This window comes from Gadus chalcogrammus, unplaced genomic scaffold (genome assembly GCF_026213295.1).
Source record: "Gadus chalcogrammus isolate NIFS_2021 unplaced genomic scaffold, NIFS_Gcha_1.0 GACHA069, whole genome shotgun sequence".
Taxonomy (NCBI): domain Eukaryota; kingdom Metazoa; phylum Chordata; class Actinopteri; order Gadiformes; family Gadidae; genus Gadus; species Gadus chalcogrammus.
Window position 1 is genome coordinate 507,532 of NW_026613504.1, and position 26,481 is coordinate 534,012.

The window sequence follows — 26,481 nt, forward strand, 5'->3', positions numbered from 1 at the left end:
CAAGCGGGCCGCAGCTGGGAGCATCAAGTCTGAGAAACTGCCTCAAACTACAGGAGCTGCAGCACAGCACTCTCTGCGGGCATATCTCCAGACCAGAGATTGGATACTGCTACAAAGTCCATCAAAGGATGTCCTTGAGTATGGATGGAAACAAGGAAAACAAGGTTATGCACCAGTCCCTACAACAGATCCCTCGCATCGGACCACCTTCTGAAGTTAGTCAGCTGCAACTGTGCAGGTGACTGTGGCACTCTCAGATGCTGCTGTAAAAAGCAAGGAGTCAAATGTATTTCTGCTTGTGGGAACTGTCATGGTAACTCTTGCCAGAACATCAACCAGCCAGATGATAATAGTAGTAAGGTAGATGCAGGGAAGTTGGATGAGATTTATTAAAATGTCAACTGATAACGCAAGTTTTGATTTGTTATTGTTCAATGAATAATTTTTTTGTGGATTTGGAGTCATTTTACTCAAAACTATTGACTGGGATAGATTCAGCACCCCTAAAAAACCCTAGTTAGCCATCTCAAAAGGCACTTTTTGGTATAATTTTTCTTTCACTATTTTTACCCAGGCCCTCTGGGCACCCCAGCTGTGATTGGCTCTCAAGGCGATTCCCAGAGGATTTGGCCATGGATAAATTGGGAGATGTTACTAGACACCTATAGGAACCAGAGGCGGAGTGGCCGTCGGGACGATCGGGAGATTTCCCGGTCGGCCGGCCGGCCAGCGAGGTCAGGTCACAATTGTGAGCGGCCGCGAGGCGTCTGCAAGCCGGCCCTGAGCATAATTTATTCCCGTCAAGACGCCGTGAAATTCCCCGAAATAAACAATATATGTCTCGAGAACAGCCAACCAATATTTATACCACTTGCCTACTCTCTATGTCTCATTCATGTTTTTTTTTTTATATATTTTTTTTTTACTTAATTTAAATCTTGATTATTCAGGCGTTACAGAACTTTCATGGCCATAAATAAATAATACGAACTACAGTTTACTTTAATTTGTTTGTTCTTGAATTGACGTAGAATGGAGCAAAGACTCCTGGGATTGGGAAATGCGTTTATCCAATAAACAGCTTGCAGGTCAAGTCCATTTTCGGAAATGTAGGGGAATATATGCGCGGCCCCACGTCTAATGGCATGACCCTAAAGACGCGTCAGACAGAGAAGGCGCGCAAGTTCGTGGTTGCTTGCTTTTGCTTGTTGTGGCACTCATGGAACGCAAGAAGAGAAAAGAGAAAGGAGGGGCTGAAAAGGCCAGAATAAAGAAGAGGCGGATGCTGGAGGGGGATGCATCTAAGTGCTCAAAAATAACGGAGTTATTCCGAAGTCAGGCATTAACGAGTTGTGCAGGTGAATTGACAGAAAAACAGTTAGCCAGAGCTCCACCATTGACGTTATTGCTAGGCGGGAGCTAGCACAAGCTGCTAGTCAAATGTGTATGTGCTGGCTGGTATATTTCAGACGAATTAATGACTTAACTGATCTTTCTCTTTTAATGGATGTAGTTGTAGTCGTGTCAACACGTTACACCGGTATTACCGAGCATAAACGGTATAAACTTTGAAACTAGGTCAACCGCCATCTTCTCCATCAACTCTCCTCTCACATTCGGTGACAGCGTCTTATAACGTTCTATATATAATAGTATAATATAATTGTATAGATAATATCACGGCCAAAAGCTCTGTGTGCCTCCGGATGGCTGTAGTGCGGGGAGCACTGCGGCCAGAATCGAAGTGCTTTTGTTTACCGGCGTGTTTATGGTTACCGGTCTTATAAGGAAGTGAGCCAATGCTCTTCTGCACAGAGCAGAACTGTGGCCTATTTTACACATTTTTATTTTCTTAATTATAATAATATCATTCATTTTTACCTAATTCTTTTTTTATTACTGAAAAAAAAAAAAAAATGTTGGTGGGGGGGGGCCGGACCGGGGAGGATTCTCCCGGTGGCTATTAGTGCCCCACTCCGCCCCTGATAGAAGCTATTGGTAATCAATTATTTCAGGAAATGCCAAAAAAAAGACCTAACTTTCCCTAACTAAAGAGGACATATGGAATGTGAGGTAAATGAAACAGACACCGCCTCAGTGTGGAAGTGTGGCGCTGTCCGCAGCTGTTATTTATTTTGATGTCCACGTCCAAGAGGGTTAAGCTCCTCCGAAAATTGTAGTATAACGCCACACATTTCACAGGAAATATCGCTCAGATCAACGCTCATATAAAAAGACGGTAGGCTACTAAAATAGTGTCAGAGAGTTGGCCTGGGTCCCAACCATGGGGATAGCACGCCCCGCTCCTTCCTCTGACCCTTCGTCCTAAACTACTGTGGACAGCGGTTTATCCAATTGGTCCATTGCTTAGCACTTTTAAGAGGACATATATTAACTTTGTTCGGAATCGTTCCCTATTCACTCACTCTCTATTCCCTCTAAACGTCATTTGCGTCAGTAAATGCGCCGGGTATTTGTGTGACAGATGCGCCCACATCATGTAAACAAACCGGGCACTCACGAGGAAAGCTGGAGGTTGTATTGATGTCGAATGTTACATTTCCTTGATCAAAGTTTGTTTCTGATTTAATTTTGAATGTTAAATCCCAAATAAATTGTTGACATTTCTAAACAAAAGCCGGAGACTTCATCATTAAATGTATTCGTTTTGCGGTTATTCAGCTTCTTCTTCTCTTCCGGAAAAGCACGACCGCGTTGCATTGTGGTATACGGGAGTAACAAGTAGGGAACATCGTATCATCATCATCATCGCCTTTTACCCCTACTGGGGCTTAGGCCGTCAACAAGGGTTCTCCAAACATCCCGGTCCTGCGATAACTTGTCCAGCTGTCCCCACGTGTAGCCCATCCGCTTGGTGTCTGCCTCCACCTCTCGCCAGGAACTTCTTGGTCGTCCTCTCTTCCTTTTTCCTTGGGGGTTCCACTTCAAAGATTGCTTTGTTACATTTGAGGCGGGTTTGCGGAGAGTATGTCCTATCAATCTCCAACGTCTTTTGATGATCTCTTCCTCAGCAGGTCGCTGGTTGGTTCTTTGCCACAGATCTTTGTTACTGATGGTGTCGGGCAAGTGGATACGGAGTATTTGTCTAAGGCAGTTATTGATGAAGGTTTGGATTTTGTTTATGGTGCGCACAGTGTTTCTCCATGTTTCGGCTCCGTACAGCAGAACTGACTTTACATTGGTGTTGAAGATCCGGATCTTTGTTGTGATAGCCAGGTCCCTTGAACTCCAGATGTTCTTAAGTTGGATGAATGCTCCTCTGGCCTTGCCAGTCCTAACGCGTACATCGGCATTAGTTCCGTCCTGTTTGTCAAAAATGCTGCCTAGGTAGGTGAACTCTTCTACCTCCTAAGTGTTTCACCTTCCAGATTGATGGGCGAAGTATCGGCAGCATTCACCCTTAAAATCTTGCTCTTCCCCCTGTGGATGCTTAAACCGAGGCGATCTGAGTTGGTTGCAATGGTGTTGGTCTTATCCTGCATCTGCTGTTGGGTATGGGAGAGAAGGGCCAGGTCATCTGCAAAATCAAGGTCGTCTAGCTGTGTCCACATCGTCCACTGTATGCCATTTCTCTTATCTTCTGTGGATTGCTTCATTACCCAATCTATCGCCAGAAGGAAGAGAAATGGTGACATCAGGCATCCATGCCTTACTCCTGTGTGTACTTGGAAGGCGTCCGTGAGTTGCCCTCTGTGGATCACCCTGCAGACCATCCCTCCGTAGGACTTTTGGATGATGTTGGTTGAGTTTCTCTCGAACTCCATGATGTCTGAGCAGCTTCCAGAGTGTTTTTCTATCGAAGCTATCAAAGGCCTTCTCATAATCAATAAAGTGCACATACAGAGGTGAGTTCCACTCCAGTGACTGCTCTAGGATGATGCGCAGGGTTGCAATCTGATCTATACATGATCTATCCTTGCGGAAGCCAGCCTGTTGGTCTCTGAGCTGGAGATCAACAGCATCTATCATCCTGTCCAATATGATTCTGTAGAAAATTTTACTTGGGATAGCAGTGTAACACCTCTGTAGTTTGCACATTTACTTAAGTCACCTTTCTTCGGTATCTTGGTGAGGTGTCCCTCCTTCCATTCCGTTGGGATGTACTCCTCTTCCCAGATCTTCTTGAAGAGAGGTTGTAGGATCTCTTCCATGGTCTGCGAGTCGGCTTTCATTGCCTCTGCTGGGATACCATCTGGACCTGGGGTCTTGTTGTTCCTAAGCTTCTTTATGGCCTCGCGGATCTCTTCCTTTGTGGGTGCATTACAGTTTATTGGTAGATCTTTGTCTGCTTGTTGGATGTCTGGTGGGTCATTTGGGGTTGGTCTGTTGAGCAGCTCCTCAAAATATTCCTTCCATCTTCTTTTCTGTCCTTCCTCTCCAGGGATAGGCTTCCCCTCCTTATCTTTTACAGGTCTTTCTGATTTACTAAACTTTCCTGCAAGCTTTTTGGTGGTGGCATACAGGTCTCTCCAGTTTCTGTGCTTGACTGCCTCTTCTGCCTCTCTAGCTAGGGTGTCTATGTATTTTTTCTTGTCGGTTTTGATGCTTTTCTTTACTCTCTTGTTTGCTTCCGAGTACTCTTTTTGTGCTCTTGCTTTTTCTGCCCTGGTGCGGCTGTTATTCATTGCTGCCTTCTTTATCTTCCTCTCCTCAACCTTTGCCAGTGACTCTGTTGATATCCACTCTTTGTTGTGATATTTCAACCCGGTATCACGCGATTGCGTGCTCCTGCGCACGAACGTTAATCTATTGAAGCGTGTTCCCGAGCACGATAGTCCGACTTTTTGCGTGTTACACAAAACGAAATGTAAACCAATGCATTCTGAATGGGAGTGTTCTAAGACAATTAACGTGCTCCACAAAACGGTACGAGAGAGAGAGAAAGAGAGAGCGGGAGGGACAGAGAGAGAGAGAGAGCGAGAGAGAGGCTTCAGAAAGGGTGTGCGCAGATAGTACAGTGCACCCTAGTTATGTTTATGCCAAAACCTATATATATAATTAGGCTGTGGAAATTGCAATAAGTTAAGGACACAACTTCGCACGTTGAGCACACAGCCGTGTGACTCGTTTATTTTGTAAAAAAGAAAACCGGAAATCAAAGCGTGCTGAAGGTAAACAAATCCAGCATGGTCTGTGACGTCATGAGACGCACGTAATCCTTAAAGGGACCGCGATCCCTGAACCACCAAGAACGTACATGACATGCAGTAAACAACAACACAATTGAAAGAACAACACATAACGAAATACTGTAGGTGAATTATGTTACGGTCACTACAAGGCTATAATTATATTATTTAGCGTGTAATGAGACAATCTATAGCCAAATTGTCGAAGATGCCCGAGAATCTTCGGGGATATCAGCATGGGAAATCGGCGGGGGGGGACACGTTAGTTGAAGGGGGGGGGGGGGGGGGACACGTTTGTTGAGGGGGGTGGAGACACGTTTGTAGGGGGGGGGCACGCTCGACAACGAGAGTTGGTTTTTATTGAACGCTCGACAACGTGAGTTGGTTTTTATTGAACGAGACTTCAACACGGAACAGCTGCACGAAACGATGGTCACGTCACTCTCGGTGACGGTGTCGACAATAATGAACACACAAACAATGTTAATAGAACAACACACAACCACATAACATCCCGAACCCATTAACCCCACTTAATCCTAACAACAAAACAAGTTAACAAAAGCCCCATTTGTCAACTGAGAACCCCAATTCCCAGAATCCCCCGCGGCTCCGGAACACGGCGTAGCTTATTAATCTTTATTATCTGAATGGGAAATGCAATATTTTAGGACAGATACACCATTTAACGCGTTTCTAATGACATTTCTAGCGAGAAATGTACATTTTCCTTACATAATCTTCAGTCAGTGAATGTGTATGATCTTTATTAATCTTTATTATCTGAATGGGAAATGCAATATTTTAGGACCGATTCACCGTTAAACGTGTTTCTAATAACATTTCTAGCGAGAAATATACTTTTTACTTGCATAATCTTCAGTCAGTGATTGTGTCTGATCTTTAGTTTTATAGTTATTAGGATTTGATCGGCTCGCTCGCATGTTTCAACGACGTCAGGTTGCTTTCGCTAAACTAGCAGCTCACGTGCTTCCTGCGTTTGTGTTATTAAACTGTTACTTTATGTAACTTTTAATGATATCATCTTGTTAGAAACACGTATATCTGAGAGCCAACCCAGTCGCCAAAAGCATACGTTGACAGTGTACTTTTCGTGAACACTGGGTTACGTCGCATTTCAACATAAAATAGCGTGTTATACAGACACACACACGCACGCACACGCACAGACACACACACACACGCACGCACAGACACACACACACACACACACACACACACACACACACGCACACGGTGCATTTCGCTGCTAAAACATCAAAAAAATATTCCCTCAAATATTATTACTTTCAAAACGTTGGCCAAAATGGCCAATAATATCCTTTTTTATTTGGGATGCTTCTAGGACATTTTGGGTGGATTTTGAACAGTATGTGGGGGGAACGTTTTTTGCAGGACCTGGCAACCCTGCGCTGTTGCTCGAGATCTGGATCCACCCCGGCGTGGTGCCGTCTCCTTTAGACCTTTTGACCCCAGACTTCTGGGGGAATAGCTGAATCAATTCATTAGTCAATCAGAAGCATGTAAATATCTTCCCGGTGGCATAAGAGGACGAACAAGGTGTCCTTCAACATCTACGCTTCCCGGAGATTGCAACGGTGCCACACATGAGCATATTCGAACATGTTTAATGGTAGTAATTAGCTGTCGAAATTGGAGGCCTTAATCAATACTGAGCAGCTATTGATTTGCTTCCCGATAAAGATTTGTCACAAATGACATGTTATTTAGCATCTACACGTTGAGCTGAGTCCAATGACACCAAGAACGACACTCTAGCTAATGGTAACATGTATTTTACATGGTACACCTAGGTCTAGGACATGATCTCGGTGTAGCAAGAGGCCGTGCTTGATCTCATTGGACTCAGCTTAACGTGTAGATGCTAATTTACTGTACTGTTGGAGGTCACGCCCCTTTGCCGACCTTTTCGAGATGGCTAGGGATGCTACAATTTTTACACACATTTCCCGGGGCCCCGTGTACGACATATCCAAGATTTGGAGTTCTAGCCCTTAGAGAAAAAAAGTTTTCCCAAATGGAGTGTCATTTGGACAAAGCCCCTCAGAAGTGTAGCCTGCAAGACCTAATGGTTCAGAATGTGGTGGAAAAACAGTTTTTGAGATAGGAAGGTCCTACCGCCCTGAAATTGTAATACCTTATTCTAGGGCCTAACTGGGACCTCCGCACCGAAAGGGGTCCGACCGGGCCAAGTTTCGGTACAGGGTCAATCAACCTAGAGTTCAGTGTTAACTCAGTGTTTGTTAAACCTCCGTTCGTGGAACACCCCTCAGTTGTCCTGTTTTGTGTTTTGATTGAGAGAAACAATCATTTTTTTGATCAGTGTTGGGTAGCTGAGGTCGTTGCTATAGAGGCCACGTCCGTGCGCTTTTTTTGACAACTGACAGAGCAACCCTTTCTCATCAAAATTACGTTCCCAGAGAACTATTCGGCATTCTCAATTACGTTTGTCTAAAAAACGTATTTTGTCCGTGATTATGTTTTATTGAACATATTGTAATGACCTCGCCGGTGACATAACGATGTCGAGTCATTAGTAATTGAAGGAACTTTTAATGAACCAAAACCAGGTGGTCACTGAAACCCGTAACCAACGGCAGAAATCAGAAATCCCACCCAAAACAAACCCCGGTTACCCCGGCACAGTGTTGCCAGGTGGGAAATGTAGGATTATCGTACCAGAGACATAAAATTATCGTATTTTGAGGGAAATTATCGTACACCCGTCATAATCAAAATAACAAGTCTATTGATGTGCTATATAGTCACTCGAGTGTTGAATAGCATCTAACAGGCACTCACGGCTTTGCGTTGGTACGGAATGGATTCATCAGCAGCCCCACAGTTGCGTTAGGCTAACGTGTCCCCCATAAACAATGACGGGTGGGAACTAATTAGCCAAATCATGATGCCTGGAGGCCACCCACTGTTAGGAAATAGACATAGCACCAGGTTTAAAAGGGAAATAGTATTCATGATAACTGACAAGAAAATAAAGATCTGGTTTCACATATTGAAATTTTATTTTCAGAGAAACAACATTGTCTCTGTCCTCAAAATGACAACAATACATAAAATAAACAAAAACTGCACTTATGAAAACTTAAAAGTGCCTACACCAGGTTATAACTTAAAATAAAGTGCAGTTCTATGGGATTTTTTGTTTTATATTCTGTTCTGAACATAGTAAGGCAGCTAACATATGTTGACGTATTTCTCTTTGCTATGAGAAATATAAAGAACGTATTTCTCTTTGCTATGGTGCTTAAAACTCAAATAAAGATATTGTGGAAAAAATTAATAAAATAAAGTGCATATATAACCTGGCTATATAATAACCTGGAAAAGAGGTAACCAAGATGACAAATTAATAGTAAAAAAAAACAACAACACTCCAAGGGGTACATGTTTTTTTCCTGAGTTGTCTGTCCGTCTTTGGCAGTTTTCTGAATGAAATGAAGAAGAGCGAGAGGAGACTATTGTTTGGATTAATTACATATTACATTTATGATAGATGACTAGAACTCTGTTCATAATGTGCATGAAACAGTTTAGGCCATCAGCTAGGCTAATTAAATAATTAATTATGCTTACCTTAAAGGTCCATCTCCAGCTCTGAGTCACTGTCCGAGTCTGCTGCATCCTGCTGGGTGGGGGCAGTCCTTTTCCTGTATAGATTTGATGCTGTCATGGACCGCAGCATTGTGGTTGTTGGCTTAAAACTGGCACATCCACCTGCCATCTTCACACACTCTGATGTGTGCATGAGCCCATTAAGGGTGCCTGTGATAAGTCGGTTTCGTGGTTTTGCTTTGATTAGATTTACCTTGGAAAATACACGTTCACAGGATGCATTTGAATGAGGAACCACTAGTGCATCAAGGGCAAACTCTCCGAGTTCCCTGAACACCCTTCTTGCCCCAAAGTCCTCCAAAGTAGAGAGATGGTGCCAGAACTCATCCAGTCATTGTTTTAGTGTCTTCATTAAGGCTCACGAGAGGCAATCTCCTCCACTGGTCATCGATGGCTTGGAGACGGTCAGCATCTGTTGAGTCAATCTGACGTGGCAATAGTCTCATGGAAACAGAGAGGGATACTCAGCTCGTGCTCTTGCATCGGTCGCTGTGGCAGGGGACAGGCATGACATGTGGACCAAGAGGGCATCATCAAAGTCAAAGCGTTTCTTAATTTCTCCACAGGCAACCCGAAGAAATTTTTGACAGCGCATATAGAAATCTGTCAGGGTGGCTGGTGTGAATTTGGACTGCTGGACTTTCTGCATCACTTTTACACCCAGGTACATTGTGTTGAGTGGTAAAAACTTTGAGTCATCATTGAAACTGATCTGACTCAGGGCTGTGTGTAAAACATAGTCTCGTTGCATGAAGGTCAGTAGGAGATCTTTGTAGGTCTCACACATCTTGCTCCTCAGTGATGTAATAACCACACCTTCACTCTGGAAATATTGATTGAGGTCTGTGAATTTGGGCAAAGCCCACTCCAGAAAGTGGTAATACAGCCGGAGAGACTCATCATTGAGTGCATGATAAATATTCTCAGCAGCATTCAATCTGGCATCAATCCACTGGTCAGTGAAAAAAAGCCTGAGGGCTTCCCACTGGGCAGATATCCTTTTGACAACTTCAGTCAGTGACAGCCATCGTGTCTGGGAGGGCTTCAGTATTTTGTGGGGTTCAACATGGCAAAAATTCTGAAATTCACGAAGTGCAGCCACACGTTTAGCACTGTTTTTAAAATATCCATAAATGTCTCTGGCTAAATCTTCACACTGGCGAGGAAGCTGCTTGCACGCCTCACTGGCACACAGGTGTAAGGAGTGACAGATGCAGCGATGTATGGTGATTCCTGGCAAATCGTTTCTTAGACGACTGGAGACAGAGTTGTGTCGTCCCATCATGGTATTACAGCCATCCGACCCAAACCCCACAATGTTTTGAAGTGGGACGCCTGCCTCTGTGAATGATTTCATCATTTCTTCATACAGCCTTTCTGCAGTGGCTCCTTCTCTGACCATATGTCTGTTTTCTTCTGAAAAGATCTGCACCAGCTTCCAAAAGCGGGTCTGAACCCTGTTTGTACCCTCATCAAAAAAACAAACCACAACACAGAGCGTTTTGACATTTCCAATGTCAGTTGATTCATCAATGAGGATGCTGAATTTTTTTCTCATCAGGATTTCAGACAGACTCTCAAAATAGCAGTCACCAATAACATGCTTTGCTATGGCAGTTGCCCTTTGTGCGGCCAAGTGAAATGTTTTGTGCAGTTTTTGAGTCACTAAATATGTCCTTGATAACATCCACCAGATGGTCTGCGGCCCTCATTGCGATGTTGTGCTCTGCTAAAAACCCCGCCAGCTTGACCTCAGCAGTCTTTACCGCTGTTTCCAGCTTCTCCTTTTCAGATGTTCTTTGCAGGCATTGTGTTATGGATTTTTGTGTTGGAGCTAATATCTTTTCTTTCTCTTTGTGTTTTTTTGATTTGCTGTGGTTTTTTAATACAGTTATTTCGGCCACCAGCTCTGTCTTGCAGCACCGACAAAAAGCTTTGCTTTCCGAGCCTGCAACAGGTCTCAACCACCCGGCAAATTGGCTCTCCCACTCTTTTCTGTAAGTCTGTAGGCGATGCTGCTTACTTCGACTCTGCCCCGCCGTTTTCGTAGCCTTTCCTCCTCCTCCTCCTCCTTCTCCTCCTCCTCGTTCTATCATTTTCTTTTCCGCGCTTCTCCAGACCGGGCCGAGCCGTCTCTGCTTCTTCTTCTTTTCTTTCTTTTTTTTTTTTTTCCTGGGGCGGGCGCAGCGGACTATTCAGCCAATCATTGCCGTTGTTCTGAGGCAAGCTCAGTAGTATATCCTATATGCTCTCTGGGTCCATTCCTATCTGAACACACTTCCGGTTGGGGAGGGGGGTGGGGGTGGAGGGGGCATCCCTATTCACAGGGGCCACTTCCTGTTTATGTTTTATGACGGGTCATAAACCATAAACCCTTTGTGTAGGGATGACCCGTGTAATGCCAGTGGTGAACCTGCAGGGGTCGCTGGGGTGCGGGATCTGTATAGTCAGAGGTGTGTATGTGGGTGTGATTAGTGTGGGTGTGATTAGTGTGTGTGTGTGTGTGTGTGTGTGTGTGTGTGTGTGTGTGTGTGTGTGTGTGTGTGTGTGTGTGTGTGTGTGCGCGCTAGGGATATGCGGAGTCGAAGCGGCTGGTCTGTAGGGGTGCTAGTCGAATGATCACTGTGTTGTAGGCAGGACAGCCAGCCGTCTATGCGGATTGCGGGGTGAGGCCCTTGATGGCGGAAGTGGGCATACAGACAAGGCCATAGAGAGTGTGAGGTGGGACACTGTCGATAGGTAGATCGTCACGTGCTGTATGAAGTCTCCCTGGTACTATATGCAGTGTGATTTGGAGGGAGGTTGTGTGTGTGTGTGTGTGTCAACAGATGTTTCATGGGCTATGATTCTATTAACATTATGTGGACAGCAGCATCATTATATGGTACAATTCTTATAACAAATGTACTTGTAAGTAGTGCAGGATAAAAGTGTCATTCAATGCCACTGAAAACTGTGGGGTGTATAATTCGGTGCCTTAATGTCTGTGGAGAAGCAACACCTCGATTGTCACACATATGCTTGACGGCCACCCCGTCCCTATGTTGATTATGGGGGGAGTCGTTGGCTCTGGAAGACACATGCTGTTTGAAGTCTCCCCGATACTATATGCATAGTGATTTGGAGGGTGTGTGTGTGTGTGTGTGTGTGTGTGTGTGTGACGTAATAATGTGTTTTTAATCTACACTGTAAAAAAAAAAAAAGTTGTTACAACTAAAAAAAGTTAGTGTCCGGGCTGCCTTAAAATGTTAAGTTAGCTGAACTTGTGAAGATTAGTTGAGACAATTGTGTAATGGTTCAAAACAAATAAACTTTTCTAGTCAAATAAAATGAACCTTTAGTTTACATAACTTAATCAAAATTCAGTTCCTATAGAATTATTTAGTTGAGTCAACACAATCTTAATTTATTTCAACTGGAATTCCAAAGCTGAAAAGAATTAATCTACATTTCAGTCTACCTACAATATCTAGTTTACCTAACTTATTATGTTATGTCAACTTCATTATACATTTCTATTTGAGTCAACTTTCATAATTGAGTTCTTAAGAATAAATTTGTACAACATAATTGTTAATTCTCTTTTAACTTTATTTTACATTATGCTTAAAGATCTCATCTCTATAGGTTATTGGTTGTTCCAAAGAAACCAAATCAATTCCAGTTCTTCAAAGCTTTAATAAACCAGATGGGCAAGGTAAACACAGCAACACATCCCATCAAGTACAAAACGTCCCCAAAAACAGCACAAGCTTATGGGTAAAACATCTCCTCTTTAGAATAACACAAATGAGTACTTATTACGTCCATTGAGTACCAGCAAGAGAAGGATCCCTACTGACAGGCAATGACAAGATGAAGTGAGGGGAAGTGAGGCAGGCGGGAGAGAAATATTTAAACAGAGGTGTGTGTGTGTGTGTGACTGTTTTATTAAAGAGAAAATAAAACATTAATTAGCAATATGGGAGATGAGACCAGAGGAAGCAGATATGGGATGTATACAAAAAAAATTAGAGAGAGCCGTGTGTGTGTATGTGTCTATTTAGAATATTACAATAACACGAACAATAACACATTTAGAATAACACAAATTAGTTCTCTACTCATTACGTCTGTCATAACATGAGAAAAATATAAAATAAAATGATGCAGAACCAAACAGGTCAAAAAGTCTTTCCAGGAAAGACCTCAAACCCAGTCTACTTCTGTAAACTCTTGCAACTGAGAATGTCAGTGACCATTGCAATAGTAATGAACTAGTAACAGATAGTAACAGAATAGTAGTAACAGAACTCAAAAGAAAACTCTCAGTCTCAGTGTAGTGTCTACACAGTTTTACGAAAAAGTCTATTCCTCAGTCCATGAACCCTGGCAGAGCAGTTCTCACTGCCGATGTTCATGAGAACCTTCTGAATGACTTCGAAGGTGTATTGCAGCTCCTTCGGGTAGTCAATGTTCAGTGCATATAGCAGCCCCATTAACATAACTACTGCATGTGAGTAGTCCTTGATTCCATGCAGAATGATCTGTTCCTCTAGGACCACCGATATGTCAAGAAGATCCTCTCCTTGTTTGACTACGACAATGCCAACATTCATTCCCCTAGTCATGCTGTCCTCCATGTCTGTGGGCTTCACAAAGAAAGGAAGATATATTTGAGCATTACGTTTTTTTTTGTATTCTTCAGTATTTGTCTAACTGTCTATGAGAAAGAAGAACAGGTTTGGCATTATGGCATGCTGTTTAGGAAATTAAATATATCTGGAACGAATGTTTGAATATATTGAATGAAAACTGACGTCATGAAGGCACTGGCGCCATCTTTCGTATGGGCAGCTTCTACCTGAAGTGAAATTTCGACCAACATCTCTCCTTCAAGAATGATGCATAATGTTCTTTCAGCAATGTTTTGTTAGGGTTAGGGTTAGCGAACATGATTACTCATAAGAGGGTGTCCCGGCTGGGGGCTTCGCAGCCTGGTGCGGCGGCTGTGCTGTCCTCGGGCACGGAGCTCTGCAGAGAGTGATCGGGGACGGGTCGTCGGGAGTGGGCTGCCGGCCGTTCGGGACCTGTACAGCCAGTGCTGCGGGGGGAGGGCATGGCGCGTCCTCTCTGGCTCAGGCCATCCCAGCCGCAGTCTGTTCACGCTCCTGCCGTCAGGCAGGTGGGTTAGGAGCATCCAAACCAGGACCAGCAGGTTCAGAGACAGCTTCTACCCGCACGCCATCAGACTACTGACCTGCCTCAACCACCGCTACAAAGCCCCCAGCCAGGAGACCCTCTTATGAGTAATCATGTTCAACAAAACATTGCTGAAAGAACATTATGCATCATTCTTGAAGGAGATGTTGGTTGAAATAACACTTCAGGTAGAAGCAGATAGGCCCATACGAAAGATGGCACCAGTGAGTCCGTTTTCATTCAATATATTCAAACATTCATTCAATATATTCAAAGTAAATTTCCTAAACGGCATGCCATATATTGTAACCAAAAAGATTGGGTGAATAAAACGGGGACAGTTTTCCACAGGCATTAAAACATTTACAGCCAGCAACAGTTTCATCAATTCATTCAGTAACAATAACAAAGCTTACCTCTGCAGTCCTGATGAACTTTGAAGGATCTTCACGGAGGAAATACGGCAGGCCCCTCAGAATGACATCCTCTTTTCTTTGGTTGGAAGTCAAGTAGATGTAGCCATGAGGACACCTCACTTCAATAACAATCAACGAACAGTAAGAGTATAAGTATGTGTGAGTTAGTGAGGTTGCTGCTGATAACAATGCTACTATGTGTTAGCATTAGTAGTTGTATAAGTTGAAAATATACAATCCTATATGTTCTTCATACATGCTGAGATTTTTTTTTTACATCTTACAGGCTGGGATTTCTAGTGTAATGATATCACCTGCGGCATCAACCAAATTATAAATCAATGTTATTAAACTTTAGAGTGAGTATTGATCAAAAGTATCTTTGACTGATACATTTTTGCATCCCTGAGTAAATATACTTACATCCTCCTCAAGCATGCTTAGGACCTTTTTCAGCTCTGGAAAGCTGCTGGCCCTGTAGAGCTGAAGTATTCGTGGCAAATGCTGTCCCAGCCCGGAAAAGAAGGACCCTCTCAAGTCAGCTGAAGTGATTCGAGTGAATTCAGCTTTGATCTATTGGAAAAAATAGAAATAAAAGCAGAAGACAAAACTTTTTTCAGCTCGATACATACAGAAAGGTAAACCTCCCCACAGCCTTAGGAAATAATGGTATTTTGTGTAGCTCATCTCCCAGACTGCAGTTCTCCTTCGCAAGAGCAAATGGCTTAACTTTTTTCTTCCTATTAAGTGGGAATTAATATTTTTTTTCTACATAATTTTTGTAATAATTCTTTAAACAACTTATTTATGTTTATAATGTTGTCTTACCTGTTGCTCTGTGAACAAAGCTGGCCACTTGGTCTTCACCTCTGCCACAGGTGGCTCTTCTACAATTTGCTTTTGTCGCAGGGAGAAGGTGCTGACCATGAATTCGTTGACTTTCTTCATATCAGCTTTCTTCTTCTTCATCTCTTCAATAATGGCTAATCTCTCTTCTTCCAGAACATTTTGGGTTCGTCCTTCAGGGAAGTCAGGAAGAAAATTGACTTCAGCTTTTTTAGCTTTCTTGGTCTTCTGTTTTGGTCCTGAGGAGCGGCGATTTACCTGAAGTTCAGAGCATCCTGCCGCACGAAGCTTGTTCCTGTAGTTTCCCATTTTGAATTTTAAGCTGAATTTCCAGCAGTACCAACCCTTGGCAGACCCAGGCTCCCTCAGGCAAGGATGTTTTTTTGATGAGACTTTGCGCAACAATGTCATATTCTTCTCGTGATGGGTAGGCAGTGTATGAGTACATTGCTTCTGCTAATTTGTCAAGTATCTCAGATTTAGTGTCTTTTCTTATATTAAGCAAGGTTCCATTCTCTTGGTAGGCTTCATTACCCCTTTTAAGCTGCAACTCAACATCATAACAAAATCTAGGAATCTCAAATGCATCAGGCCACGGCCGATGGCGGGGGGAGATGCCCTCGGAAGCCGGTGAAGACAAAGAAGAAGCGGATGAAGACAAACTTGCCGTATCCAATGTTGAATCAGTGTGAAATGACTCACTGGCCTGCTTGACAGTTATCTTCAGTGTTGCCTTCCCCTCAGGAAGATCAGACAAGCTCATCAGGTTGCAGAGCTCATTGTCAAACTCTCTGTCTTCATATTGGACCACAAAGTCACCTTCCAACCCAAGCTTACTTTCTAAGAATGAATAAAACTCATCAAGAGTCTCTGGCAAACTCTCAATCTGGATCTTCCGAATGTCATCTTTACTGAGAATGATACGCAGCAGCATGTTACACACTGGAATAATAAAATAAGTATTCATTTCAATAGTTGCCGCATTTGAGATTTAAGATACAGCATTTGAATTACTTATAAATACCTGTTGTGGTGCAATACCAAAGTGTTTTAGGGTACAGAAGTGGATCTCACTTCATTCAAGCCAACAGGAAGTTATCTTCAAGCTCCCCCAGCTGGACAACTAACCACAATGGCAGATCTTCAGTGCTCTGCTGTGAAGCTGAGAATGACAAAACATGAAAAATAAATGGCAAGACTTAATTGAAGCAAGATACAGGGGGGTGGACAATGCAATCCAATCCTGGAGTCGTACAGTTTGTAAAAAGGTTATTATGTTTCTGTTTTGTTTAGGTGTGTAAGAAAAGTGCTGATTTAAGGGCGCACTCACACTTGACGCACCTCAATGCAGCAGAAAGGCTTTAGGAGAAATCAGAAGTCTGTCTTGAACCATATATCCTGACAGGGGGAAGTAGTGATTGTGCTCCTCTGGTTGAACAACAAGTTTTGCAGAGGGATTTTTGCAAACCTCATAACATCTCAAGTGCTCAGTGTACCAAGCTGTGTATGGTTCCACAACAAAACAGGGCTTATCTTCAACAATTAACACATTCAGAATTTTCCCAAAATCCGGAAGTCCACTTGTGCTTCCAGTTGATAAAAACATTCCTTGTGTGTACTGAGTTCCATGTAAGAAGGCAGTTTTTGCAAGAGAAACAGCAGTCACATTTCTGAATTTCCTCTTGATAGTGTCTTTGACAGAGGGGTCCAAAATGTCAGGAGAGACGGTTGATATTTTCCTCAATTCCAGTGCTGGTTTGAACAGGTTAGGCATGCCCATGTAATATGCCAACATGAGCTGATGCCTGGAGGCTAAGGTTAGCAGCATATTTTTTAAGTTATTAACATCTCGAACAACTTTCTTAAAAAAGCTATGCTTGGCCTCAAATCTAATTGTCCAAAAGTCAAGCAAAGGCCCAAAACAACGAATCAGATGGGGATAATGCTCTAAAAAATGATGTTTTGGTTTAAGCTTAAACTCAGGAAAAACCTCCTGTAGGAGTTGGCGGTGTTCACAGATTCTGGCTTCAAGATAAAACAGATTTTCCTCTGTGAATATGGGGGATGCTAGAATTTCCACAATGTCTTTAATATCTAAGATGATACCCCAAGTTGTGTCATTCTCTGGTATTTTATTGCCAATAAGCAAGGGTAGCAGCCTCAAAAGTGCCCAATTTTCATGGCCATTCCCACCAACAGTTCCTCTTAATCTAAAGGCCTTGGGAATTGCCTGTGGCCTATTTGCCTTATCGGAGAATGTATACGGAAAATGCTGAATGGCAGTATTCAGTTCTTCTAAGGTAAAGTACTTCTTGGCAATCAATGTCTTTAAACACAAACACAACTCCACAGGTACTATTCCTTCAAATAAGTCATGCAAGAAGTCTGGTGGAAAACCTGTTACACAGTGAAAGTAGTTTAGTTTGTTCAGAACACAATCCCTTTTCACTCCATCAACAACAAGACCCTCATTCTCTTTCACTGTTTGAACAGCTTCAGTGTGCAATATTTTTGTTCTCAGTGGAAACAAACCATCCCTTACAGAAACAGTCTGAATGGCATCATAGCTAGCTAAGCAGAATCTACAAAATGTATTAACACGAAATGACTCTTGAAACCCAGCCAAAGAATGAGCTCCTAAATTGTCTGATGACACATACAGGACTGTGCCTTTTATACAAGTACCCAACCTATCAATGTAAAATCCCTGGTTTTCAAGTACAAAAAGATCTCTAAGAAGTGGTTCAAAAATTGGTCCATAACCAAAAGTCTTCACATCATTACTATTGCACAGTACTGCAAGGTATATATTGGATAGGGCTGATCTGTATTTGACAGGCAAATCTGCAAATACCCAATAAATTGCAGTAACTTTATGTTTCTTCCTTGAAGTTCCCAAAGGGTTGCATACTTCAAATTCATCAATATACAATCCTAGAGAAATACATACATCTTCCCCTAGAAGCAGTGTATTCTCTTTGAAGTATAGCCCATCACGAAATGAGTTGTACTGGCCAGACTGAGATGTTACATTTGACTGTTCAAGGATTTTGTCAATTACATCACCCCTGTTCAATAATTTTGGTAACAGGGTTGAAATGGGAACATATACAAACGTTTTCTTGTGCAAACCATCTAAAACATATTCAATTGGCTCAATTACATCAAAATGTTCCTTGTAAAAGGCCTGCCTTTTGTATTCAGTTCTCAGAGGACCACTTTCTGAAAGACAGCTAAGAGGGTTGGTTTTCTGGAGGGTCTCAGTCACTAACTTCAGTGTGGCATCATCTATAGTTAAGTTATGCTCTTCAAGAACTGCTTCAACAGTGTTTTTTGAAAGTTCACCAGCTAAAACACCAATTTCATCAAGTTCATTAATTATTTCCTGTGTAGCAGACTTGGATACATGCAAGATTGCTTGCATGCGCAGAAGCAAAGATGCAAGTCTTCCCTTAATTTTTTCACCTATGTCATTGCCACGTTCATTGTCAGAATATTCGTTATCATCTGACTGGACGTCAACACAATTTTCATCTGCCAAGTGAGTGTTATCTTCAGCGTGTTCTGTTGGTGGGCCAAGAAGAAGCTCTGCCTTGAAATCTTGCAAAGAGTTGGAGTTGTGATATCGACTTTTGTGTGATGGAAAACTGGAGTTAACGCTTGATTTAAAAGCACAACTATTAAAAGGGCAAATTACAGTTTCCTTATTTCTCAAATGTGTTCCAAGATGACGAAAGTATAGTTTAACGTCTGCAGGTTCTTCAAAGTCACATAAATGGCATCTAATTCTGAAGTTCACCGGTTCACTGCTACTAAATCCATGTTGCCTCACATGTGTTTGCCTTTTGTGATGGGAAATAGCACACACAATCGCTGTAAATGCAGGGGAGAGCTAGTCTTCTTCCATAGTGACCATGACTGGATCTGTAGTGTTCAAGGATTCTTCAACGATTTCTTGTGACGTACGTGCAAAACTTACATATCCATCTCATTGATCAAGAGGAGGCGAAATAGAGCATATCAGACCAGGACCTAAAAGATAAAATGTCATGTCAGTATAATGGCAAGAGTTACAATACACCCTACAATTGCAACACAATCAATTTACAAACAGTTAATACGGGCAACAATGCAAATTAATATGGTGAAATTACAGTTTGTGTGTGTCAACATTCCATTACAATCCTCATCACACTGAAATTAGAGTAGGGTAATTGTTTTCAATTTTTAAGGCTACTACTTCAATAGAACTTAATGTTTCTTTCCAATCATGAGAAAGTTTCAGTGTGACAGAGACACAAGCGTCCTCTCAAGTACAGTAACTCACTGTCACTCCTGTGTTGGGCTTTGACTCCGAACTTCGTTATTCGAATATAATTCAAATATCAAAAAATAAATCAAAATTCGAACGAACATTAGGCAGCCCTTAATATTCGAACCTGTTATGGGCAGGCCATGAGGGGGAGACGTCGGAGAACTCGACTGCAGTCTATTCATAATATTGTAATGACCACGGAAGAGGCAGTGAATGAAGTATTGATTAGACAGCGATTTATCAGAAACAGGTGATTAAGGGCTACACAAATACAATTTAATTTAATTTAATATTTCTCTTTTCTCTGAATAAAGTAACAGCACAGTAGAGAAAGCGCTGTGCGCCGCTCTGTCTGTGCGCATGCGTGGCTCCTTCGGGAGCGTGTCTATGTTCCCCTCTTTGTATGAGACTGGGGAACATAGGACCCTTTTTTAAAAAAAGGGTTCTATGTTCCCCGGGCTGTTACTTTTTCCACCATTACTGCCAAATTCCGGCCGAGATAACTACCATTGCATGTCTTCACCTTTTGTGGAAGAGGGAGAGACGTCGGAGAACCTTTTCCCAGAAAAGGGTCCTATGTTCCCCGCTTTTCCCAAAAAGGGTCCTATGCTCCCCGGTATGTATGGCTACAGGGGAACATAGGATCCTTTTTGGGAAAACCGGGAAAATAGGGCCCGGGGAACATAGGGATGACCCCTCTTTTTCGCGCCGAGACATTGTCAGTTATGAATGTGTTTTAGTTTTTTATTAACTACTTACTAATTTTGTGAGAAATTGGACGTGAGACCTAGAGTCTCATGGTCATCATGACATACCCCTGAAAAACCTATCCATCCGAGCTGGGCTGAAACTAGCTAGCTGTTACCACGAGCTACGTTAGCTACGGCTAAGTTAGCAGTAGCTAACTTACCAAGTTAGCAAAAGACAAGGCAAAACACATTTAATTAACTCAACCCACCGTGATGACAAACTGTGGAGCAGGCACCAGTTTCTTCCTGAGGAGAAAGGAGAGTGTCTCTGTTGGTTGTGGGTTTCTCCGGCTGTGGGTTTCTCCGTCACATTGAGCTCATCTGCCCGGTGCACTGCTCGGCCATCAGCTCGGCCTCGCGCAGCGCTGGAGATAGAGTGGCGGGGACACGCAGTTACACTGAAGTTTCACTATATCAGAGATATCCAGAAAAGGCTTTAAAAAATAGTTTTCTCTCTTTTATTTTCAAATAAACTATCTATTTTAGAGATCTCTGATTCTAGCAGGGTAATCCAAACTACCGAACCGACTTCGATATGTTGAAAATGAGCGGCAGCAGAAAGGTTTTTTGCCTGTCAACGTTTTTTTTGGACTGTCATTGGCTGACGTAGGCAGCCAATGACAGAAGCGATTATCCGTACATCCTTTTGACTGACATTCTTAATTTCAATTGAATCATGTTTCTTAGTTTGAAAACTTTTCACTAGTTGAGAAGACATAAACACAAAATTCTGAGTTATCCCAACTGTTTCAATAATTTGTAGTCATACTGACAATGAATTTGAAGTTATCATGACTAATGGGCACAACTATTTTTTACAGTGTACCCTACTATTTTACGAAACCGGCAGATACATTTATATATAGTGCTGGGGGTACCGATAACATGCTCGTAATCATCCGTATATGGCATATGATAGATATATATAAATATTTATAGGTATATTTATATTAGGGTTAAAAGGAGGGTTCCACCTATGGTAGAACTATCATAGTGAAGATACGGACTGTGGTTCAAATTTGACAATATAATATGCGATATCATGATACTATTTACAGATATTCTAGTGATTTTCATCTAATATAGTGTATTTGTATTAACTTTACTTTTCAATAGCATATTGTCTGTCTATGATGCGATGAGTGGGCGTAGGCCAGCGGGACCTACGTATGTGTGTGTCCAGTACCTATTGGTCAGGAGTCTATGACGCAGGGTCTTAGGTGCGAATGTCTACAGAGGGGCTGCTATCATGCATAAATATACGGGGCCCATTGATACGGCAGAGTACAGCCTCTGACCCCGGACGTTAGACACGCTATTCTAAGATAGTAAACGCGTCGTAGCAGTTGGAAGAAAAAAACATTGATCCGTCCTGCACTACTATGCCGACTGACTGTAAGTATTCACATGTGTGTATTATGATTATATTATGACTATGGCTATGTGAATCAGCTGTTTATATCTGACCGAAGCAGCGATTACTTCACAGCGATTCGCGGTGCCGGCGGTGAGAGCGTGAAACAGCAGCTGGGTCCACGTGGAAGTATGTTTGTTTGTTTTTATAGTAGTGTGTAATATATATAGTTCCATAACACTCTCTCTATCATTATTATTACTAGTTGTTATGGTATATACATGTAGAACAACTATTAAATTTGTGTTTTCCCAATGTGTAACAGGTTTGCATGATATTCGGCTCAACATTCAAAGACCGATTCTAGCCGACCAGACTAATGTGTTGACAAGCGGTAGTTTTGGTAAGTTGTTAATACGTCCGCCATTAGTATATCTATAGGTGTATTACCAAAATAAATTATCTATTAATTTAACATCTAAAACAACCAAACCTAACCCCTGAATACTTTTGTATTTTGCTTTTTGATCCACGTTTAGTACCTATCGCAGCCAATGTCAATCAGCGAACCCCCGGGCCAAGTCGACTATCCAAGAAGAATTTGAAAAAGCCGGCGGGAATAGGCGGGGCTATACCCTGCTCACCGCTGGCCATAGGAACAGCTACAAATTCCTTATAAAAAGGCTCGCAAGGACGCCGCACATAGTGGTTTAGCTCCGGAGAATTTTAACCAGGTTATCCAGGCAGTCATAAACCCGCAAATCGCGCAACATGGAGCTGTATGGTCTGATTCCAAACACCAAGTGATCGGGGACGTGGAGGTGCATGTGTCGGCGTCGCCTACAGAGACCGTCACAGTGCAACCGGATGGGACTATACAACACGGTAGGAAATTAAATGAAAAAAAAAAGTATGTATATATTCTATAGAGTGTAATGATCATGATGGGATTGATACTGATTTCTTTTCTTTTTTCTATTACAAACAGCCCATGGAGATCCCCAGTGTGTGCCACTACCAGTGTTGACCGCCGATGATTTGGCTGGTCTTGACGATCTCTCGTCCTGGACTTCATCGATGCTGGATCATATCGACTTCACTCCAGCTCAGTGGATCGACTCTCCTGCTACATCCTTAGGGGCTACCACCAGTGCAGAGCCTGTACAACACCACCAGCCTGCAGATCCTGCATCTGGATCCCTACACGCCATTCAAGACCCTATCCGCGACCCCCCGTGCATCGTGAGTCCCATCGCTCATGAGGTAGCGAACGCATGGTGTTGATGAACACCATGCAGGGGTGCGATGTGCTAACTGGCGTAAAGAATTTGCTGATAAATTAGCCGTGTTAACTGCGTCGGTGGATGTAAACTGGGTGTGTTGGCTGGTAAACGTGGTGACAGTAGATATAAGGATCTCGAAGAGCAGACGAAGCAGTCCTTCATAGCTATCAGGGCCGAGATTGCGCGTGATCGTATGACTGGTGAATCCCCAAACACTGAGACGCGTAATGGTCGTGCTATCGTTGCCCTTCAGTGTAAGCATTTGGATGCCGAGGCAGCTGTGCGTGTCAACACGCAGGGCATAGAGAGAATTAACGTGCAAGAGGGGTTAAGAGCTGCTAAAACCGCTCGAAAATTCTGGTTAATGCAATCTGCTAGCGAAGCTAACGTCAATGCCTATCGGGCAATGAGTACCGAGATGTCTGTGATGAATGACACACTAGCAAAGCTTACGATGAATGCTATTATTTGAATTGTGTTTTTGTTTTTTTAATGTTTTTTTTTTTATTTCGTGGAGAGGGTATTTTTTGTTTTAAACTGCATGTAATAAAACTTTTTTTTTCTTTTAATACCTGACTAATTAACGTTTTTTTTTTTCTATCTATCGGCATAAAAAACTATAGCTGTACACTATGCATAACGCCATTAGCCCTAGAAAAAGGAAATTCAAATCTATAGACGGTAATCCCAAGAGACGGCGTGGATCTGATAGTGGGGGTAGCATTATGGATTTAGAACTTGAAGAGATGGCAATGAGGTATGACGCAACCGGCGATACGTCTCATTTGTCGGCCGTAGGACATGTGGGGGGTGGGGGGATTTATGCAGAAGGTTGTTTAGACATGCGGGAAATATGTGTTGGCATAGATAGAACTAGGCGTGTGTTAATTGCAGCTGATGCATGGGGCCATAGCATGGCTAATGCTCTATATCAGGCAGCACAGATAAATGTTTCGAACGAGCCAGGTCTAGATGACATGGTGGGGCTAGAGGCGCCAGGAGATTTAGACACAAGGGGTGTGTTGTATGCGGGGGGAAACACACGAGATGTACTTAACGCTGTTGGGGGGTGGTTGGATAGTGCACAAGAGAGTCTATACATATCAGCGCAGATCGATGTATTGCATGGGTCGCAACGTGATGAAGGGATTGGCGAGGGTTTTCAGGACCCCCCCCGGCTGTGGCAGGGGTCCCTATAGAGTCAAATATACAGGTCGGTGGTGGTGGTGGTGGTGGCGTGGGGGGTGGTGGCGGTGTGGGGGGTGGAGGTGGTGGCAGTGTGGGGGGTGGAGGTGTTGGTGATGATGTTGAGGGTGATGGATGTGGTGACGGTGATGGTGGTGCTGTTGATGATGATGGCTGTGGTGACGGTGGTGGTGTGGGGGATGGAGGTGTTGGTGGTAGTGCTGCTTATGATGGTACACCTGTGCCTGCTGTAACGGGGAAAGATAATGACGAGTTGCATACTAGATTATTTCCCCATTTTAACGGCTTTGAGGTTAGACAGCCCATTGATCTGAGAAGTATATCCCTTGCAAATTTACAGGAGGTCCCTGATTTGATCAGGGAGAGGCTGTCGGGTGTCATAACAAGCTGCTCGCAAAGTGCAGCCGATGGTAGTGTCTTAAACGTGGTGCTGAGAGGCCCTTCATTGGCCTCTGATGTACAGGGGTACAGGGGTCCACAACAAACGGGGTGGGGTACGTTTGAAGTTAAAAAACATTCCCTATGATGAAATCATATACAAGAAGAAGCTAAGTCTCTACACACCGAGTAATACTCATGACAATTTGTGTTTCTCACTATGCATGACACATTTTCTGCATGAGGGGGTAACCGGGGGTGACACAGCGTCCGAAGAGACTAATTTGGAGGCGGCTCGCAAATTACACAGTGATCTGGGGTTTGGCCCAGATCACTCTGTGGGTTTCTCGGATGTTTCCAAATTTGAGAGACATCTAGATGTTAAAATCCTGATATTTCATCATAATGATGCATTCAAGAAGCTGGAGATGTTCCAGACACATACGGCCCAACATCCTAAAACAGTATGGTTGTACCTCCATGATAACCATTATCATTGCATAGAGAACAGAACGGCATTCTTTGGTACGGGATATGTGTGTGAATATTGTTACAAGGCCCATGAGGGAATTCTATTCCAAAAATGCCCGATCCATTGCAATGTGTGTCTGACAGTGTGCGATAGACTAGCAGGTCGTACGATAAAGTGCAAGGACTGCAGTCGTATATGCCGCTCGCAGATCTGCTACAACACACACAAGAAGCATTCTGCCAAACATGACATGATACCTTGTGAAAAGCTCAAATACTGCGATCGTTGTTGTAGACAGTATAACATACCGAAGAAGAAGAAGAAGAGGGGGAGGGGGAGGGGGAGGAGGAGGGTGACGATAATGGTCATGTATGCAGCGAGGCAAAGTGTCGTAACTGTGGGGAGCCGAGGCCCGAGGATGGAATACATGATTGCTATATCCAGCCGTACAAAAAGAAAAAGAAAAAGAAACGCAGGGGTCCATCGGATGACTCTGATGACGACGCTCCGCCTAATAAATACATATACTATGATTTCGAAACGCGCATGCATGATGGTCGTCACGAAGCAAACTGTGTGGCTGCTATGACGTCTGAAGGCGTGGAATGGTATGCTACCGGTCTAGATTGTGTAAGAGAGTTTGTGAAACGCTACAGAACAGGGGAGTATTCGTTGTATACATTTGTTGCACACAATGTGTCGGGCTTTGATAACTATATCGTCCTGGATTACATGACCAAGCAGGGTATTAAACCCATTTTAGTCATGAAGGGTAGCAGAGTCATTTTGATGCGTGATGACGCCTACCATCAGAGATGGGTCGACTCATTTAGCTTTTTGCCCATGCGATTGGCTAATGCACCGGCGGCGTTGGATTTTGACGATATGGCAAAAGGTAATTTTCCTCATAAATTCAACACACGGGCCAACGAGTCTTATGTCGGTGCCTACCCTGAGATCTCATATTACGGTTATGATTCCATGACTAGCGATCAAAAGACAGATTTCGCTATTTGGTACAGATCTGTACGACACAAAAAATTTGACTTTCAGAAACAGCTGCGTCGCTACTGTGTCAACGATGTGAGGATCCTGTACACGGCGTGTGGGATCTACAGGGAAAATTTCATAGAGTGTGCCACTATAGACCCCTTGGCCTATGCCACTCTGGCTTCGGCGTGCATGGCCACCTTCAAAAAGTCGTTCTTGAAGAAAAACGTCCTGGCATTGACCTACGAGGGGGTCTATTGGAAAAAGCAAAAGTCGTGCTCATGTGCATCCATCCAGTGGCTTGAATATCTATCCCACTCCAATAACCTGGAGATTCGGCATGCTCTCAACCATGGAGAGGCTAAATATGACCCATTCTTCCTAGACGGACATGCACCGTCTATAAACACAGCCTATGAATTTGCAGGATGCTTTTATCATGGGTGTGAACAGTGCTACAATGCAG

The 26,481-nt window shown here is 43.1% G+C and overlaps 2 protein-coding genes across 6 annotated transcripts in view; both read right to left on the reverse strand.

Annotated features, from left to right (window-relative positions):
* LOC130378185 (uncharacterized) overlaps positions 1-10,774 on the reverse strand; it is a 498,760-nt gene extending 487,986 nt beyond the window's left edge. Inside the window, exons 1-2 of one of the 2 annotated variants that reach the window (XM_056585074.1) lie at positions 8,787-10,774; positions 7,995-8,638 (exon numbers count right to left, since the gene is read on the reverse strand). In XM_056585074.1, the coding sequence (XP_056441049.1) occupies positions 9,268-10,512 (1,245 nt within the window). In that variant the 5' untranslated portion in view covers positions 10,513-10,774 and the 3' untranslated portion in view covers positions 7,995-8,638; positions 8,787-9,267. Of the gene's footprint in view, positions 1-7,994 lie in introns of both variants that reach the window. The other variant, XM_056585073.1, reaches the window with a different exon arrangement.
* A 1,889-nt stretch (positions 10,775-12,663) lies between these two features.
* Positions 12,664-22,775, reverse strand: LOC130378191 (uncharacterized). Of its 4 annotated transcripts, none has more exons than XM_056585083.1 (3): positions 20,542-22,775; positions 14,846-19,300; positions 12,664-14,541 (listed from the first exon to the last, which is right to left on the reverse strand). In XM_056585083.1, the coding sequence occupies exon 2, from the start codon at positions 18,690-18,692 to the stop codon at positions 16,611-16,613; it is 2,082 nt and encodes a 693-aa protein (XP_056441058.1). In that variant the 5' UTR covers positions 18,693-19,300; positions 20,542-22,775; the 3' UTR covers positions 12,664-14,541; positions 14,846-16,610. The 4 variants fall into 4 exon arrangements, with proteins under 4 accessions (XP_056441058.1, XP_056441059.1, XP_056441057.1 ...); XM_056585084.1 differs by having other exon boundaries at positions 14,846-16,430; positions 16,610-22,775; XM_056585082.1 differs by having other exon boundaries at positions 14,846-14,995; positions 15,251-22,775.
* Positions 22,776-26,481: the final 3,706 nt, after the last annotated feature.